General features: G+C 39.7%; 1 protein-coding gene across 2 annotated transcripts in view; it reads right to left on the minus strand.

The window, feature by feature from the left end:
- The window catches only part of LOC149152900 (uncharacterized), a 66,881-nt gene extending 52,909 nt beyond the window's left edge, over positions 1-13,972 (minus strand). Inside the window, exons 1-3 of one of the 2 annotated variants that reach the window (XM_089441323.1) lie at positions 13,720-13,972; positions 13,543-13,604; positions 12,878-13,019 (exon numbers count right to left, since the gene is read on the minus strand). In XM_089441323.1, coding sequence (XP_089297449.1) covers positions 12,897-13,019; positions 13,543-13,604; positions 13,720-13,870 — 336 coding nt within the window. In that variant the 5' untranslated portion in view covers positions 13,871-13,972 and the 3' untranslated portion in view covers positions 12,878-12,896. The remainder of the gene's footprint in view (positions 1-12,877; positions 13,020-13,542; positions 13,605-13,719) is intronic. The other variant, XM_089441322.1, reaches the window with a different exon arrangement.
- Positions 13,973-18,201: the final 4,229 nt, after the last annotated feature.

Consider the following 18,201-nt stretch of genomic DNA (forward strand, 5'->3'; position numbering starts at 1 on the left):
GCAAGGGGGTTCTCCTAGAAAGAGCGAGTGGACTATGAGGAGACATTTGCTCCAGTTGCTAGGTACACTTCTATTAGAATTATTATTTCTATTGCTTCTATTATGGGTTAGAAATTGCATCAGATGGGTGTGGAGACTGCTTTCCTCAATGGAGTACTTCAAGAAGAAGTGTACATAGAGCTACCTCAAGGCTTTGAGGTACATGAGAAGGAATCTCATGTTTGCAGACTAAAGAAGGCTTTGTACAAACTCAAGCAGGCACCTCGGGCTTGATATTCTCAGACTAATGGATATCTAATGAGTCTTGGTAGATCTTGTTATTATATGACTTGTTCCTAACAAGAGCAAAAGGACTCACGTAACAAAGGGAGGAGCAGTAGTAGGAGGGGATTTGCTTTTGTGATAGAGGAAGTAGTCAAGCCTTGCTTCAATGTCAGAGGAAGTTGACCTCTGAGTTCAATGCATTACTTCCTTGGTCAAGGAAAGTATACTATTAAGATCCTTCAGATGATGGACTGCAAGATTGTCAAACTAGATGCTCATAGATGGGAGGTCTCTAGGAGCAGTATGCCTTCTATGAGTGGACCACACCAATCAGCAAATATACTTCAGTGACTAGGAAACAGCAGTAGCAAAGGGAGTAGCTAGGATTGCCAAAGCAAGATCTGTTTCAAAGGGAGCACAAAGTCGGGGTGACCAGAAAGCAACCATGGTGATGGATGCAGTGGAGGAAGCCTGTCAATTTAGGATTGAGCAGCAGCATGCAGCACAACATGTGTTGAGGTACCAGCATGGTATAGTTGGGTATGGATTAAGACATGATAAAGTACAGCTATAAGAATATACAGATTCAGATTGAGTAGGGAGTGTTGAAGACAGGAAGAGCACATCAGGGTATTACTTCAATTTGGATTCTGCTATGATATCCTAGATGAGTAGGAAGCAGACATCTATCGCACTCAGCACTGCATAGGCTAAGTATATTGCAGCTAGTTGGGTGAGTTGTGAAGCCGTGTGGCTTCAAAAGCTACTCGCAGGATTGTTTGATCAGGTGCTAGAGATGACCATGATGGTAGGTCGAAGGACATTAAGATCAAGTACCGAGACATGGTACGAAAGGGAGCAATATGGCTCCAGTACGTTTCTACAGTCAAGCAAGTTGTTGACATCTTCACAAAACCTCTATCCCAACATGAAGTTTCTCTACTTGAAGGACAAGCTTGGAGTGGTTGAGAATGCTTCCCTCAGTTAGAGGGAGTGTTAATGTTGTGGCATCAAGGGCAGACATTCTCCTTAGGTCAGGATATTGACAGGTCAAAAGTATTGACTAGGGGCCATGTAACGTGCCTAGTGAGAATGGCCCAAAGAGCATCAAAGCCCAAACTGCTCCCTCAGTCAGAAGGTTCTAACAATATTGCCAAGAGGTACTTGGCTAATGGGTTGAGTGAGTGCCTTTAGCATCGAGCAAGTGTTTTACCATTCAATTAGCATGCGGGAATGGTAATTGGCCCAAGGTTTCACCATTTTTTTGGTCAAAGGTATTGTCCTTGCTCCAGGTGACGACTTGTTGAGATGGTGACCCAAGACTAGTCTTGCTGACGCCAATCAGAAGGTTCTACCCATATCGCCAAAGGGTTTTGGCTAGTGAGTGACTAGATCCATTTGCAAAGGGGATTTGATTAGTAGATGACTAGATCCTTTGCATGATGATGATACAGGATGCCTTCAACATGGTTCTAGGTTAGAATATGAAGTGGATGGATACAGTAACATAGCAAGCTCATTCAATCTTTTCTTTGGATGGAAAAATTGTTCAACAAAGAGAACATTTGAGAAAGTCAAATTCGATACCTCCATAGCTAAGAGGGAGTGTTGATTTTTGGTAGTTCTCCTCGGTATTCAAAATGGAGGGAAAAAAATAATTTTTAATATTTGAATTTAGATGGTTAGGTCGGCCCCAATGTATAGGTCAACTCAACGCAAGGAAACGTGCCCCTCGAGTACCTCATGACCTCTATAAATACAAACTCGACCTCCTCACTTTAGATCATCAATTTCAAATCATCATCACAACATCTATTCTTTTGTTCACACGTGCGAGAGCAAGAAGTCTTCTGAAGTTTGACCAAGTTCTAAAGATCTATTTAACTAGCATTAACCGAGATTCTTTTGATCTATTTAACCGAGTTCTGGGCAATGTTTGACTGTGGGTTGACCAGTTACAGGAGCGCTAAATTTCACCCTGTTTGACCATAGGTTGACCAATTGCAAGAGTGCTAAATTTTGCCCTGTTTGACCGCACATTAACCAGTTGCAAAAGGGTCGAATTTTGTAACGAGCCAATAAAATTTTTGCACTAGTTTGCACTTTAGTGGCTAGGGTTTTCAATAAAAAAATCTTGTGTCAAATGCAACCAAACAAAGACTACTACAAAGATACAATTAATTATTGGTTCACAATATACTTTATAGAGCGTTAATATATTTGCAATGACATAAGTTTAACAACATTGCTATAAAAGAATTGTCGCCACTTATTACAACCTGTATCCAATCACAAATTATAACCAAGATATTTGTATTCCAACAAGAACAAATAGTTCATCACCCTAGGTAACAGTGCCCGATGACAGATCATGTATTCAACGAAAAACAAAAGGTAACTTAGACCAGCGTAAACAAAAAAAAAAAAAAAAAAACTAATTTAGAACAACTCACAAATCGAGATTCTTCAGAACATGTACTTCCGAGGATATAGAACCGCTTTCGTTTTTTTGCACCAGCGATATTGGAAACCAACCTCACATTCAATCCAAACTGCGCATTGAACCTTTCTTACGTTCAATATGACCTTGCATCCAATTGCAAACCCCAGCGAAATGTCGCTTGTTCAATAAAACCCTTCATTGTTCTCCACAAGGTTGTTATCATACCAAGTACAAAACTTCGTTGCCCTCTAAGTCCAACAAAGAAATGAAACTCATTGCCTCTCCAATGGCTTCATTGTCCTTACAAAGTTTCCCACCAACAAAATAGAGATAAGGAGAGAACTTCGTTGCCCTCAACCAAGACCCTTGTGCCCAAGAATAGAATAATAACCAATGCAGAAGTTTGATCTTTCTTCAATGTATTCCTGTGCCAAACAGAGAGGGAGAATGGAAAGGTATCAACTAGGGTTGAATCTTTCACCACCGAAATTGACAATAGAAATGGGTCTTAAAACCTCGGAGCTAATGCTCAAAAAGCCAATAAGATGATCCACGATGATGATCCAAAATGAATTCAAGCCTCCTCTATTTATAGATTTTCTAAGGGGTTTCATCATTTTTAATGGATTAAGTGAACCTTACTCAAAACCCCGGTTTTGGGTTTTTTTGCCCAGCTGACTCAAAATTTACCCAACAATGGGTATTTTGGGTTTTTATCCCCTTTATGGAGGACTATAGCCTACGAAGATGGATAGGCTAATAAATCTTATATGTCCTCAATTCGTAGAAACATTACAAATTTCATCCTGATTGACCGCAGGTTGACCAGTTTCAAGAGGGCCGAATTTATCCACGTTTTGTTGCAAGTTGACAAGTTGCAAGACTGTCTAATTTCACCCTGTTTGACCGCAGGTTGACCAATTGCAGAAGGGTCAAATTCCGCCCTATTTAACCGCGGGTTGACCAACTGCAGGAGGGTTGAATTTCACCCTGATTGACCAAGTATGACCTGTGTGAATTATGTGGTCAGTTTGACCTAATTTGACTTATGAATATCAGATTGTAACTTTATTGAACTGAAGAATTTCTCCTAGAAAAGATCGTTGGGTTTTCTCCCAAGTTTGGGTTTCCAAGGTGAAAATTTGTGTTTGTTTGTGTGCTTGGCTATCTCTTTAAGATCCTACTATCATTATTGCATTATTGTTGAGATTTTCTATGTATAATTGCTTAATTATGTATGTGACATAAGTAAACTTGGTTATAGAAATCATTGGAAAGTAATTATCAGTTTAGAAGATCATATTTCCTTGAAAATCAACATAGTTGTAATGCTTCTTCTAAGCTAAATGGAAGCACTTCCAAAAATAGCAATAAATAAATGAGGATGGAAATCAATATGTCATAGTATTATGATATGCTTGAGGATTAAGATTGATGTGCAATGGACTAGTGAGTTAATGTTCCACTTCCTATCACCAACGCCATGTAACCTCTTCATAGAGGTTATAAAGCATTTCTGGTCAAATAAATAACAACATGTAGTATGTACATGTAATCATTGATCATAAATTGACTAAACCTCAGAGAGTTTCCACTTCCTTTTAGAGAGTTTCATAATATATAACCTATATAGTAAATACATAAGCCAACACCACATTCCCTTGGCACTCCCCAACAAATGAGTAGGCCTGGAAAGACACCTCCCATTGTCCATCTATCTCCTAACAAGATATCTATCTCATTTGGTGCTAAAGAACACTTCTCCGCAAGGAGAATGCTATTTAATTCTCTTGTGTAATGAGGATAGAACTTGGATTAGTTCCTCCACCTCATATTTCTGATTTATTTTAACTACTCCACATGTTCCAAAAAGCAAGTAACCTACTAGAGACCATGCACCCATTGGCTCAAGTCATGTTAGCATATTTTCCACAACTAGTGTAGAAAATAAAATTGCTACAGCCTCCATATGTTACTTTAAAGCCAATAAACATAAAACAAATAGACACAAACAATATTTATCTACTAACTTAAGTATAAGCTGCCACAAAACTATTCGTCCATCTCCATCAAAACTGACAAAGAATGTTAAAATACAAAGCTTTTTACAAATTAATTGCTTTCTAAGTTTGGGAGTTTAGTTCTAGACTAGTCTCGACTCTCAAATGCTCAAGATAAATCCCAAACTTGTTCCGTCCTTGCCCTCTAATTATGAATTCAACTGATCCAGGTGGATGTTGGTGGCCACCCACCTATCCCATTTGGACCCCCACAACTGTCTCTTTCAGTTTTTCACTTTCCTTAATTATAGTGCAGTTTACTATTTTTAGCAGTTTTTCGGGTCCTAAACTTCCGGAGCCGTTTTGAGGCCCTAAACGACGTTTTTTGGGAAATCCACCGCCAGCGATTTTTCTAATAAAAATCGTCTTTTCCATCGTAGTCCTCGGAGAGATCTTTCCAACGGGCTATCATGCACGTCAAACGGAGATAAGACGACCAATTCGCGACCCCGGGAAGTTGGCTGTCCAACTCACCCCAAAACGGGGCCCACAATTTGGCGTTTCATCTTCTAGGGTTAGGTTTTGGAATGTGAAGGGTTTTCCATCGTTTCTCAATAATAAATAGGCCTTCGAGCCTCATTGTAAAGACAGTTCGAAACAGTTCAGAGGCATGTAGCCGACACATCTCTTCTCAGAGATAAGCTGCCATCACCCTAGCTGGGTTATTTCTATTTGTAAGCATATTTCAGTATTCTCCATTAATGAAATGAAGTATTATTTCCGCTGCATCTCTGTTTTTATGGTTATCGCATCTCTGTATTTATGGTTATCTCTGTAATCTATTGCGTTCTTGCTTAAATCCGGATCATCAACTTGGCCAAATAACAAGTTTTAGTTCCCCTAGCTAGATTATGCATACAAGTTGTTCAGTGTTTCAACGTAAATGTGATCTCACTACCAAAATGGGAAAAGATACCTATTGTACACCAATGTGATATAATTTATAAGGCCTCTAATGTTTATAATGTAGACTAGTTTCCTCCTAGGTACCTAGCCAATCTGTTGCATTAAAATATACTCAAGTTTAGCAATAGAATAAGGGTATTCTATGAGTTGAATTTTCCAAAGCCTCTCAAAGCCATAACTGAGTGCTTCCATCCCAATTGAAAAGTGATAATATGAGTGGGAATATTGTCACTAGAACGAACCACACAAATATAGACCGCTAAAAAAACTTGGTAGAGTAACATGAAAGACCAAGCAAAGATTGTATATTTGTTATTTTTGTCAATCGTGCATGCGTATACATTTCAGTCTCAATTGATCATATTATTAAAATTGGCAACTAGGGCCAAACTCCATGTGGGTCATCTTATTAATGGCAGATGATATTTTTCTTGGATCCCTCTCATCGAGAGGTGTAGGATTGATCTAAATATCATCCGATTCTGATAAGTATTCATGGAGATATGAATTTATTTGTGTTATGAGACAATCCGTCAAAGTCGACCAGCAACCAAATAAACCCCACTTGTGCCCAACGTTTTAGTATAAATAGAGGTGGTCTTCAAGTCATTTCAACGCACACTTGGGATCTTTTCCTCTCTACTTGTCTTTGGGTTTTAGTAGGAGGAGAGATCCTAAGGGATAACATTGCCCTATCTAGAGGGAGTGCCCTAGGCTCTACGCTACCCTAATGAAGAAGCCCTAGACGCAGGAGGAAAGAGAGATCTAGCATGGTGAAGGAGGCCTAATAGCAGACCCTAACGTTGCCCTATGGAGAAGCCCTAACGCTGCGCTATGAAGAAGTAATAATACGCAGCCATGGACGGTCTAAGGAGAGACCTTAATACGTTGTCAAAAAGGAAGCCTATACGTTGTCCTAAGGGTGGTATGGATATACCCTAGCCATAGCGAGCCTAGAAGAGAACAGTGTGGAGTTAGGAGGCTATTTTAGGAGGCGGATGAGTTGTTGAAGAGGGTCGCAGTCCATATCTTGAGGTTGAGAGGCAGGGGGAATGTTTTGGGGTAGTTAGGTGAAGGAATATCCCTTAGAAGGGCTGCCATAGCTAAGGGACAGCTTGTTGTAGCAAGCCGCAATAGATAAGAGGAGGCCGAAGGGTGGAATAAGGGTTGGAACAGCCGAGCATTGCAGCCAAGGCTTTCCTCCCCTCTTAGAAAGGTAGCCACAGTTGTGGAAGGCTATTCTGGCCACATTTTGAAGGCTGTTAGGACTGTTGTTAGAATGCCCTAACCAGTCATGTAATGCAGCAAACAGAGAAGCCTCAAAATAGTGATGATGATACATTGAAGCAACATGATGATGGAAGCAGCAATGATGATGATACATTGAAGCAGCATGATGATGGAAGCAGCAATGATGATGATATATTGCAGCAACATGTTGATGAATGCTGCAGCATGATGGGTATAGTGACGAAGTGTATCATAGCATAATGAGGGGTAGCACAATGGTGAGGTGCAGTGATATGATATAGAAAGTTCATGGTGCTGCAAGTATAGCACATTGGTATAGCAGCATGAAAGGGACACCAAACTAACATTGGGATAGTTGTATGGTACTTAGCAGCAAGTACACCAAGCATGTAATGGTACAACAAGCATGCAAGGGGCAGCAAGCAAACATGGACAACATGGTTCAATCATGACACATGGGACAGCAGACAGCATTAGGTGCAGCAGTCATGAGGTCCAGCATTGTGATGATGGGTGCAGCATGGTGCAGCACGATGAGGTGCATCATGATGACGAGATGTAGCACAATGATAGGTGAAGGAGTCACCTTGAAGAACAATTGAAGCAGCATGTCTTCAACTGATCTCATGTATCATCTTCTTAGAGATGACCTAGGCTCTCATCTAGATAAGTCAAAGTGTTGACTTCAATTGTAAATGTATTATCTCTCTCTCTCTCTCTCTCTCTCTCTCTCTCTCTGTTGAACTATTGAAGAACATATAAGAAGAATTGATCAAGGGTTTCCCCACATTGGGGTTTGTCCCTGGCTAGCGCCACATCTTGTGTCCTCTCGTCTTAGCTTGTCTTCTGCGATTTATATTTATGTTCTATTTGCAGTTTACTTTAATGTTGATGTGATTGCTAATCTAGAAAAGATATTGAGCTAACTATGAAAATTGAAATAAATTGCTCTAGCATCGAACATAACTAAAACTAACATGGTATCAGAGCTAAGGTGAAGACAAAGCCCAAGCAAGAGTGAAAGAGCAATCACCGAAGACAGTTGGGAAAGGACAAAAGGATCAATGGATTCCTCATCCCTCTTCTAATTCACCAAGGGTGAAGTCGAAGCAGAGAAAATTATCAGAATGGCGCAGCGGAAGTTTCTGATGGCCTACCTGAAGATCACTTCTATGGGAAGTCCAAATCTAAGGGTGGAAGGAAAGGCAATTCGGCCATTATGCGAAGGAGTGTCCGATTGGCAGGGACACATCACTTGATGATGATAACAATCATTCCAGGGACATCTTCAATGATCAAAGGAATGACAGGTAATGCAGGTCATCGAGGACACGACCGACTCTTCAGAGAAAGCAAGGAACCCCAGGTATGAAGAATTAAATGTTGTTTCCGATAAGATAAAGAAGTGTTATCTTGGCCCTCTCCTTCAGATTCTTTGGGAATCTGGCTTATTGATTGTAGTTCTTCAAGGCACTCCATCGGATAGAAGGGTGCTCTCTCTCTAATTTGGTAGAGATGGAAACATTTGTGGGATTATACTTGGAGCCGATGCCACCTATCCCAGAAAGGGTGTTACTCCTCAATTGAATGAGGGTAACTCAATTCATTTACAGAATCTCTTTTATGTACCTGATCGCAAAAAGAACCCGGTGTCTATTTCGGCAATGGAAGTCAAAGGTTTAAGGGTGGCATTCATCGATGGAAAGGTACGTGTTTGAAAATAGAATTTTCAAAGATGCTTTTACTCGTGGGTTCAGGGTTGGCAATTTGTATCAAATTGCAGAAAGTCCATTGGGGACCATGTCAGTTGACACATAGCACCAGAGGTCTGTGATTCAGATGATGACAGGAATGTCTGAATTCAAAAGGAGCATGAAGGTACATGCTTGAGATGTACCAAAGGAAAATCTCACAAGGGGACCATTCCCCTCATGTAGCAGGTCCACAGGTTTGGAACAACCCGAGGGGATTTGAGATTCATAAACCGGAATCTCATGTGTGCAGGTGGAAGAAATCCCTCTATGGCTTGAAGCAAATCACCCCAGGTTTGATATGAGAGGATTGATAGCTGTCAGATGAAGCTGAGATTCACTAAGAGTGAAGCTGATCCAAACCATTGTTTGAAGGTTGTGGATGATAGAGCTCTCATACCGGCATCTTCTAAGAACGACCTATTTTTTATAGGTGCAGACCCTCTCACTTGCAGAAGTAAGAGGGAGTTGGATTCCGGATGTGGAATGGTAAACTGCAAGCTCGTGACTACCTCAAGGATCTTAACTTTCAGAAGTTATATGGTGATGATGCCGGACCAAATTTGGGAAATGCCTCTGAGTTTCATAAACTCATTTACATTGATTTTCTTGGTGAATTTCTGTCCGAATATATGTTTTGCGGTTAGCATGGTGAGCCCATATCTAGTTGAGCCTCACTAGATAGGTGCCAAGAATCTTCTGAGATATCTTCGGAGCACAATCTCTCATGGATTGAGATACACTGCCGAAAATATGAAGCTGCATGATTATTTGAATGTTGCTTAGGCAAGCAATGTGGAGGATCGCTAGAGCACTTCTCAGTGCTGGTTCTCTTTGAATTTTGCTTCGATATCATGCATGAGCATGAAGCAGAAGTTTGTTGCTATAAGCACCGCCGAGACCAAGTACATAGCTACGAGTATGATCTCGTGTGAAGCTGCCTGGTTGCGGAAGCTCTTTAGTGAACTGTTTGTACACATGATGAATACCACTGTGATTCTTTGTGACAACCAGAGGGGGGATTCTATTGTTGAGGAATCTCGTATTCGATGATTATTCCAGCAGATAAACATCAGATACTACCTTATCTGGGATATGGTAAGTCGATGAGCGAGGAGGCTCCATTGCATTGAGACTGATGTACAGGTCGCAAACATTTTGTCAAAACCCTAAGGGAAGGTCAAATCCGTGACTTTTCGGAACGACTTGGAGTCGTTGAGAGACCTTCTTATAAGGGTCCTGCATGTTGCATGCATTGAGCTCTGGGAACTCTTGGGGGCTAAGGGTACTTACTGGAGCAACACACGACCATAGGGCAACTCACCCTCCCCTAATGGTGCGTTGTGTATAGGGTGAATGGCTCAGCCTTCCCCTGCGATATCCCATGGCGACTTTGGGACAGGATGATTAGTTCTCCTATGGGACGGGATGATTAGTTCTCCTGTCAAGGCATCCTACCCATGTAGTCTAGGGCTCATGGGAAGTACCTCTCATCTGATCAATGAGTAGGGAAATGGGGTTAGGGACCATTAGTAGTACTATCGATGGACGCATTGTTGTATCTACCGTATTCCCTATGCTAGGATGACCTCCATTGATCTGGGATCAATGAAACTAATCTGGGATCAGTATGAGTGGTTTGAGACACTCTCTTGTGATATTGATCTGGGATCAATGAAACTAACTTCGGGTCAGTAAGAGTAGTATGACACACTCTCCTCATATGAAATTGACTTTCGAGTCAGTAGAGAATGGTATGAGACATTCCTTCATGGTTCAGCAGAGCAGAGCATAGCAGAGCTCAGCAGAGCAAAGCATAGCTCAGCGCAGAGCAGAGCAAGGCACTGATGGCAGAGATAGTACAATCGGACATATGGATCAGCAGATGGAGTTCTCCCTAGTTGAAAGGGAGTGTTAAAATTGGCAACTATGGCCAAACTCCATGTGGGTCATCTTATTAATGGCAGTTGATATTTTTCTTGGATCCCTCTCATCGAGAGGTGTAGGATTGATCTAAAGATCATCCGATTCCGATAAGTATTCATGGAGATATGAATTTATTTGTGTTATGGGACAATCCGTCAAGGTCAACCAACAACCAAATAAACCCCACTTATGCTCAACGTTTTAGTATAAATAGAGGTGGCCTTCAAGTCATTTCAACACACACTTGGGATCTCTTCCTCTCTACTTGTCTTTGGGTTTTAGTAGGAGGAGAGATCCTAAGGGATAACGTTGCCCTAATCTAGAGGGAGTGCCCTAGGCTCTACGCTGCCCTAATGAAGAAGCCCTAGACGCAGGAGGAAAGGGAGATCTAGCATGGTGAAGGAGGCCTAACAGCAGACCCTAACGCTGCCTTATGGAGAAGCCCTAACGCTGCCCTATCGAGAAGTAATAATACGCAGCCATGGAGGGTCTAAGGAGAGACCTTAATACGTTGTCAAAAAGGAAGCCTATACGTTGTCCTAAGGGTGGTATGGATATACCCTAGCCATAGCAAGACTAGAAGAGAACCGCGTGGAGTTAGTAGGCTATGTCAGGAGGCCAATCAGTGATTGAAGAGGTTCGCAATCCATATCTTGAGGTTGAGAGGCAGGGGGAATGTTTTGGAGTAGTTAGGTGAAGGAATATCCCTTAAAAGCGCTGCCGTAGCTAAGGGACAGCTTGTTGTAGCAAGCCGCAGTAGATAAGGGGAGGACGAAGGGTGGAATAGGGGTTGGAACAACCGAGCATTGCAGCCAAGGCTTTCCTCCCCTCTTAGAAAGGCAGCGACAGTTGTGGAGGGCTACTCTGGCCACATTTTGAAGGTTGTTAGGACTGCTGTTAGAATGCCCTAACCAGTCATGCAATGCAGCAAACAGAGAAGCCTCAAAACAGTGATGATGATACATTGAAGCAACATGATGATGGAAGCAGCAATGATGATGATACATTGAAGCAGCATGATGATGCAAGCAGCAATGATGATGATACATTGAAGCAGCATGATGATGATATATTGCAACAGCATGTTGATGAATGCTGCATCATGATGGGTATAGTGACGAAGTGTATCATAGCATAATGAGGGGCAGCACAATGGTGAGGTGCAATTGTATGATATAGCAAGTTCATGGTGCTGCAAGTATAGCACATTGGTATAGCAGCATGCAAGGGACAACAAACTAACATTGGGACAGTTGTATGGTACTTAGCAGCAAGTACACCAAGCATGTAATGGTACAACAAGCATGCAAGGGACAACAAGCAAGCAATGGGACAGCAAACATGGACAACATGGTTCAATCATGACACATGGGACAACAGTACAGCATTAGGTGCAACAGCCATAAGGTCCAGCATTGTGATGATGGGTGCAGCACGGTGAGGTGCATCATGATGACGAGATGCAGCACAATGATAGGTGAAGGAGTCACCTTGAAGAATCAGTTGAAGCAGCATGTCTTCAACTGATCTCATGTGTCATCTTCTTAGAGATGATCTATGCTCTCATCTAGATAAGTCAAAATATTGACTTCAGTTGTAAATGTACTCTCTCTCTCTCTCTCTCTCTCTCTCTGTTGAACTATTTAAGAACATATAAGAAGAATTGATCAAGGGTTTCCCCACATTGGGGTTTGTCCCTGGCTAGCGCCACATCTTATGTCCTCTTGTCTTGGCTTGTCTTTTGCGATTTATATTTATGTTCTATCTGCAGTTTACTTTAATGCTGATGTGATTGCTGGTCTAGAAAAGATATTGAGCTAACTGTGAAAATTGAAATAAATTGCTCTATCATAGAACATACCTAAAACTAACAAAAATATACTCAAGTTTAGCAATAGAATAAGGGTATTCTATGAGTTGAATTTTCCAAAGCCTCTCAAAGCTATAACTGAGTGCTTCCATCCCAATTGAAAAGTGATAATATGAGTGGGAATACTGTCACTGGAATGGACCACACAAATATAGACCGCTAAACAAACTTGGTAGAGTAACATGAAAGACCAAGCAAAGATTGTATATTTGTTGTTTTTGTCAATCGTGCATGCGTATACATTTCAGTCTCAATTTGATCATATTGTATATATAAGATTGAAAGTACTTTTGAGTATCAATCTTTTTTGCAAAAGAAATAGTTTGATTCGGGAAATAAGAATAACAAACAAGTACAAACTAACTACTTTGAAACCAAAAAAAATTAAAAGTATTGTAAGTCTTACCTTCTCTCCAAACCCAAAATCATCCATCTATTTCCATTGCCTGTTTGGCCTTTGCCTTCGCTGATGCGGACAATTTGGGCTGTACTTTAAACTTTTTCCCAACCTTAAAGCCACGGTTCTTCTTCTTCTCCTTGCCATCAATCTAAAACCCTCGAAAAATAGAAAAAGCAAATTAATCCCGTTTAACTTTAAAATGCTAACGCTACCAAACCCTAATGAGTAAAAAATGTATTTCCCAAACCCTGGCATTCACAACCTGATGTTGAGCATATGCAACTGCCCCTTAATCTAATATGAAATATTTGCCATCCTTCCCAAACGCATGAATGGGAAATTTGCCTCTCCCCCTATCGTAAGTGTCAAATTTACCATTTCTCTCAAATTTGCAATGTATCGAATTTCCAGTTGTTCTGAGACCCCAACATGCAAAATACGACATAGTTTCCAAACTTTAATGCTCCAATATTAATAAACGTTCCCAAACCCTGTGATGCAAAATATTTACTTATTCCAAACCCCAATAAGCGCAATCTGTCGTTTTAACCCCACCTCGAACCAACTATGCCATAGTTCTCTGTCGCTCTTTTATTTTCTTTGATTTCAGAGGATTTAGATATAAATACTATAGGGGTATGGTATCGGATAAACGATGAAAAGTTAAATACCTTCATCTTCTCCTTCTTTGCTTTCAGCTTTCGTTCCCTTTTTTCCTTCTCCTCCTTTTCCTCTGGAGATTTTAAAACCAACAAAACATAGGCAAAGCAAGAATTTCTGAGTCATCTCACCCGATGGAAGAATGGAATGAACGAAGAAAAATGAGAAAAATTTACTTATATACTTACTCCTGAGCTCATACTCATGAAATCTCTTACGCCGTCCAAGATCGTTTTTCTTCGACATGGTTTTCTCCCGTCTTAAACCCAAAACCCTGACTGTTCTACACTGATAGCATACGCACGCGGATGCAATACAGATATCGAGAGAGAGAAGCATGAACCTCTTAGTTTGCTTTTGGATCTTTCATAATGAAAATAATAAAATTAAAGCCTCATCGGACGCTACAAAAGAGTTCAAACCGCGAGTGTAAAACATACACCGGGGATATTAGATCGTAATGGCTAAGTCTAACTATTCGACCATTTTGCCTTTATTGTGATTTTTTGCTTCTGAATTTATAAAAGGATTTAGCATTATATAGAGCATGCAGACTCTGAAAATTACAAATTTATAATTTCGAGCAATGATTATTGGATTTTGGATAAAATGGTAAAGTATGCAGAAAAAATCAAAACTTCAATTAACTAGCATTTGCACCAAATGTTGCAAAAGAAACGCCTTAAGGCATAAAATGAGAAGAATCATGACATATGATATTAGAGAAGTGGATATTTTGCTGACCATTAATTAAGGAGTCTTGATTATTTAGTATATCATGATATTGAGTAGGTTGAATCCCTAGGTCCAATCCTTTCAAATAAATGAATCTTAGAGAAGTGGATCTTTTGTTGAGCATTGATTAAATAATTATTTTAGTTGAGATAGAAACTTTAATTCGCTATTGAGAGGTACCATGGTGAACCCCTATGGTAGAACCACGAGCTTTCCTTTATTTAGCATGATATTATGCGAGACTTGGTTATGTATTTGACCAGGTAGAGGCCTAGGTTATGTATTTGACCAAGTAGAGGCCTATAAATAAACACAAAAGGATTTTTAACTCTATTCTGAAAAAGTGGAAAAAGGTTATTTTTCAATATTGAATTGTCTCACTTCATCAAAAACTTGCACTGTTTTAAATTAAAATAAATTTATACCTAAATAACTATAATTTTAATATTAAAAACATTGTAAAAAAAATAAAATATTCATGTAATTGAATTTTATTTATTTTATTTATTTTATTGATTTTTTTTTCTGGATAAAGACTAAATCTATTAAGTATAAAAATATAGTACAATAATATAGTACAATCAGGAGAAGCAAGAGACCGGCAGACCGGAAATGATGGAAGCATCAACCTCGGTCCCGGAGAAAGGATTCATAGCTACAGCTGATGACATGAAATCACAGATTGACTCATAGCTACAGCAGATGACTAGAAATCCCAGACTGACTATCTGACTTTTACCCCATAGGGGTAGAAACTACAACACAATGTTTTTTCCCTTTCTTTTTGTTAACTTTTGTCCAGCCATTATGGGGAGGATGAGCTAAGACAACTTGAAGATTGGAATTCTCTGTCAACGGGAATTCCTTTTCTGATTCAGAGGAGGTCTCATGGGCGCGTTTCTGGGAGATTGCTATGTCCTGGGTGCGTCCCATATTATCCATGGGAGGATCCATCGGTTGAGGCACCTGGTCCGGTTCTGAATCGCTTATCCCCTTCTCCGGATCTGGGGTGCTGGAGCTCCCAGAAGGCGGTGGAGGGCAGGGAGCCCAACGCTTGGGCTTGGCTTTTGCGAAGGATCCTTTCTTCGATCTTGCTGTCAGTGATGGACAGGAGTTCTGAAGGTGCCCTGTTAGGTGACAATGGCGACACCGGAAGGCAGTGTTTTCATAGTCTAGAAACTGAGTCCAAATAGTGTCTTTGATCTTGAGATTGATTTGCTCTGGCAATCCTTTGCTTAAATCTAGCTCCACACAAATTCTCGCGTATGTGTAGAGTCCCTGCTGTTCCCTCTCGTAATCTCCCATTAAGAAGCAACCCAAAGCGTTGCCTATTTGCCTGTATACTCCTGTACGCCACAGGTATATTGGGAGATTTGGAAGTCTGATCCAGACAGGGGCTTTAGTGATAACTGCAGAAGCTGGATCAAAGTCTGGGAACCATGGAGTTAAGAAGAGGCCTGCCGAACCCATGAACCAAGGTCCTTCTTCTAAGGCCGCTTCGTAGTCCTCGAGATTGTCGAACAGAACTATAAAATATCCCTTTGCACAAAAGTAAGTCTTGCAGCGGTGAGTCCAGTTGTCCTTGATCCAGTCCTGAAGATCCTTTGAGCGTGGCCAGAGCCCATTGAATCTGCAGATGATGGCCCTTTCAGCGAATTTTTGGGTGTCGTCTGCCAGGTCAGGGTAAGAGATCTCAACAGAGGGAACCTCTTCCAATTTGTCCACCAGAAAAGGCTTGGGTGGAGCCTGTACTTGTGGATCTGACTTTGCAGGCTTCTTAGCATGGACTGCATCTTTATATATTTATTTAAAATAAATAAATATATAAACTAAAATAAATTTATATATAAATACCTATAATTTTAATATTAAAAACTCTAATTTCCTCTTCGTGTAGGAAAAGAGCTTCCAAGTTCCCTATTGTATATAATGAATCCATACATACTTCCATGGTGGTGCACTTCAGAATATAAGTATTTAATTATTTAAGGAGTATAAAAGTTTTATTTATTTAATGTTGCAGATATAACCAGGTGGGCAATTCCCATTTAAAATTAAATAACCACGCCAGAAACATTAACTCTCCATATGAGATACGTTTCAAGTTAACCGTGAAAATGTCAAAAGGACGGTTGAAATTTGAAAGATATTCCCAAATTACATCCCTGGAAGCATGATACAACACACCCTGATAATTTTTGTTGTTTGCCACATTATACATGCCATGTTCCTGGAGAATGTTTAATGACCGTATCATATCAGATTTCTTGAACGTTGTATCGATGTGCATCCAGACAACAATACTACAGCCATGGCCCTTTGCAACTCAAAGGGTTTGTATATAGGTTTATAGGCCACACAAAAAATAAAAATAAAAATAAATAAATAATAAAAAATAAAAAATAAAAATCTCTGGTGTTTAATTTGAATGCTTGATGACCATTAACTATTCGTGAGTATTTTCCTTTAATTTTAATGTTTGGTGGACATTAACTGTGATTGAGTGATTTTGCATAAATGTAAACTATGGTGCAACTGGAGATTATATCCGTGTGGATCTCCTGCATGACCCTAGATTGGTGGCTCATGATGATCTAATCTGGTAGAAAACGACACTATGGTTTTGCAATGTGAGGAGCAATTACAAGAACTCTATTACATCCCGCCAGGGATTCAGGGCAACCATTAAAGTAATCAATAGTAGAATGCGATGATGGAAACAAAGAGGTCAGATACAAAATATACACACCGATGCAAATGGATAGTTATTCTTTCACAATTTGACAACCTTTGTCATTTTATCCTTTTATAATTTTATATTCTATACATACATGTCGGTACTAATAAATGAAATGTACACTTCAACCTTTTCCCAAATTAAATTCTTCAACTTTTTCTCAAATTAAATTCTTCAAGTACTGTTCCATGCAAAGTTAACATTAAGCTCTTCTTCAGAGTTTGTGAAAACCACATTTTACACTAGAATTAACTTCAAAGTGTTAATCTGCACTTCTAAGCTATTTTTTAATCTAATACCACCTTGTGAAGTCATTTGGAGAATGCATTTGTTAATGAAGTGAGTGAAATATTTATTAAGAAATTTATTAAGCGACTAAGAACTATTTATTAAAACAAACATAGACAAGGGGGAAGTTTCACAATAACTTATTTATGGGAGAAGTTTCATAATAATTTATTTAGATGGATGGGAATTAAGAAACGAGCATTCACAATGGATGAGAAAATTCAACAGGCATAGTGCACTTTACCAAGATGGCAGAGAAGGATGGAAAGAGAATTGTATAAGTGGACTTATAAGAGAATGGTCCATGTGCTACCATGCATAACAACTAAGCCTCGATACCAAGTTCAACGACTATAGTAGCGATGCAAACAAGACTTAAGGTAATGGTGTGGAAAGCCATCATGAATACTCTTTATTTTTTTTCAGTTTTTAATAGTACCTTTGTCATGTCTCCCCCTTATTACATTAATCATTTAACTAGATTATATATATATATATATATATATATATATATATATATATATATATATATATATATATATATATATATATAAGTATAATAAAAAAAATGAAACCAACGGAACTTTGAGCTTGGTAATTTAAATTACTTCCTCGGCAATATTATTACTTGGAATAAGGACAGAGATCACAATCATACTGTTCATTCTATACCCTGATATTTTTTTGTTACAATTGTTGTAAATATAACCCGTGCTTTATGGAACGCATATCCCTATGCACTGTACCTATATTAAATACCAAAGACTGCCCTATGTGATGAATTTAATTATAACCAAAGCTTATTTATCTCTAGACCGTTCGATTTGTGATCTTAACATTCACACCGGCTCTGCCATGGCTTCGTGGCACAAGCAGGTCATCCCTCCTTAGCTGGACGCCTCGGGATTCC

Source organism: Pinus tabuliformis, chromosome 9 (assembly GCF_031772625.1).
Source record: "Pinus tabuliformis cultivar Carrire ecotype Pingquan chromosome 9, CPIR1, whole genome shotgun sequence".
Classification (NCBI taxonomy): Eukaryota; Viridiplantae; Streptophyta; class Pinopsida; order Pinales; family Pinaceae; genus Pinus; species Pinus tabuliformis.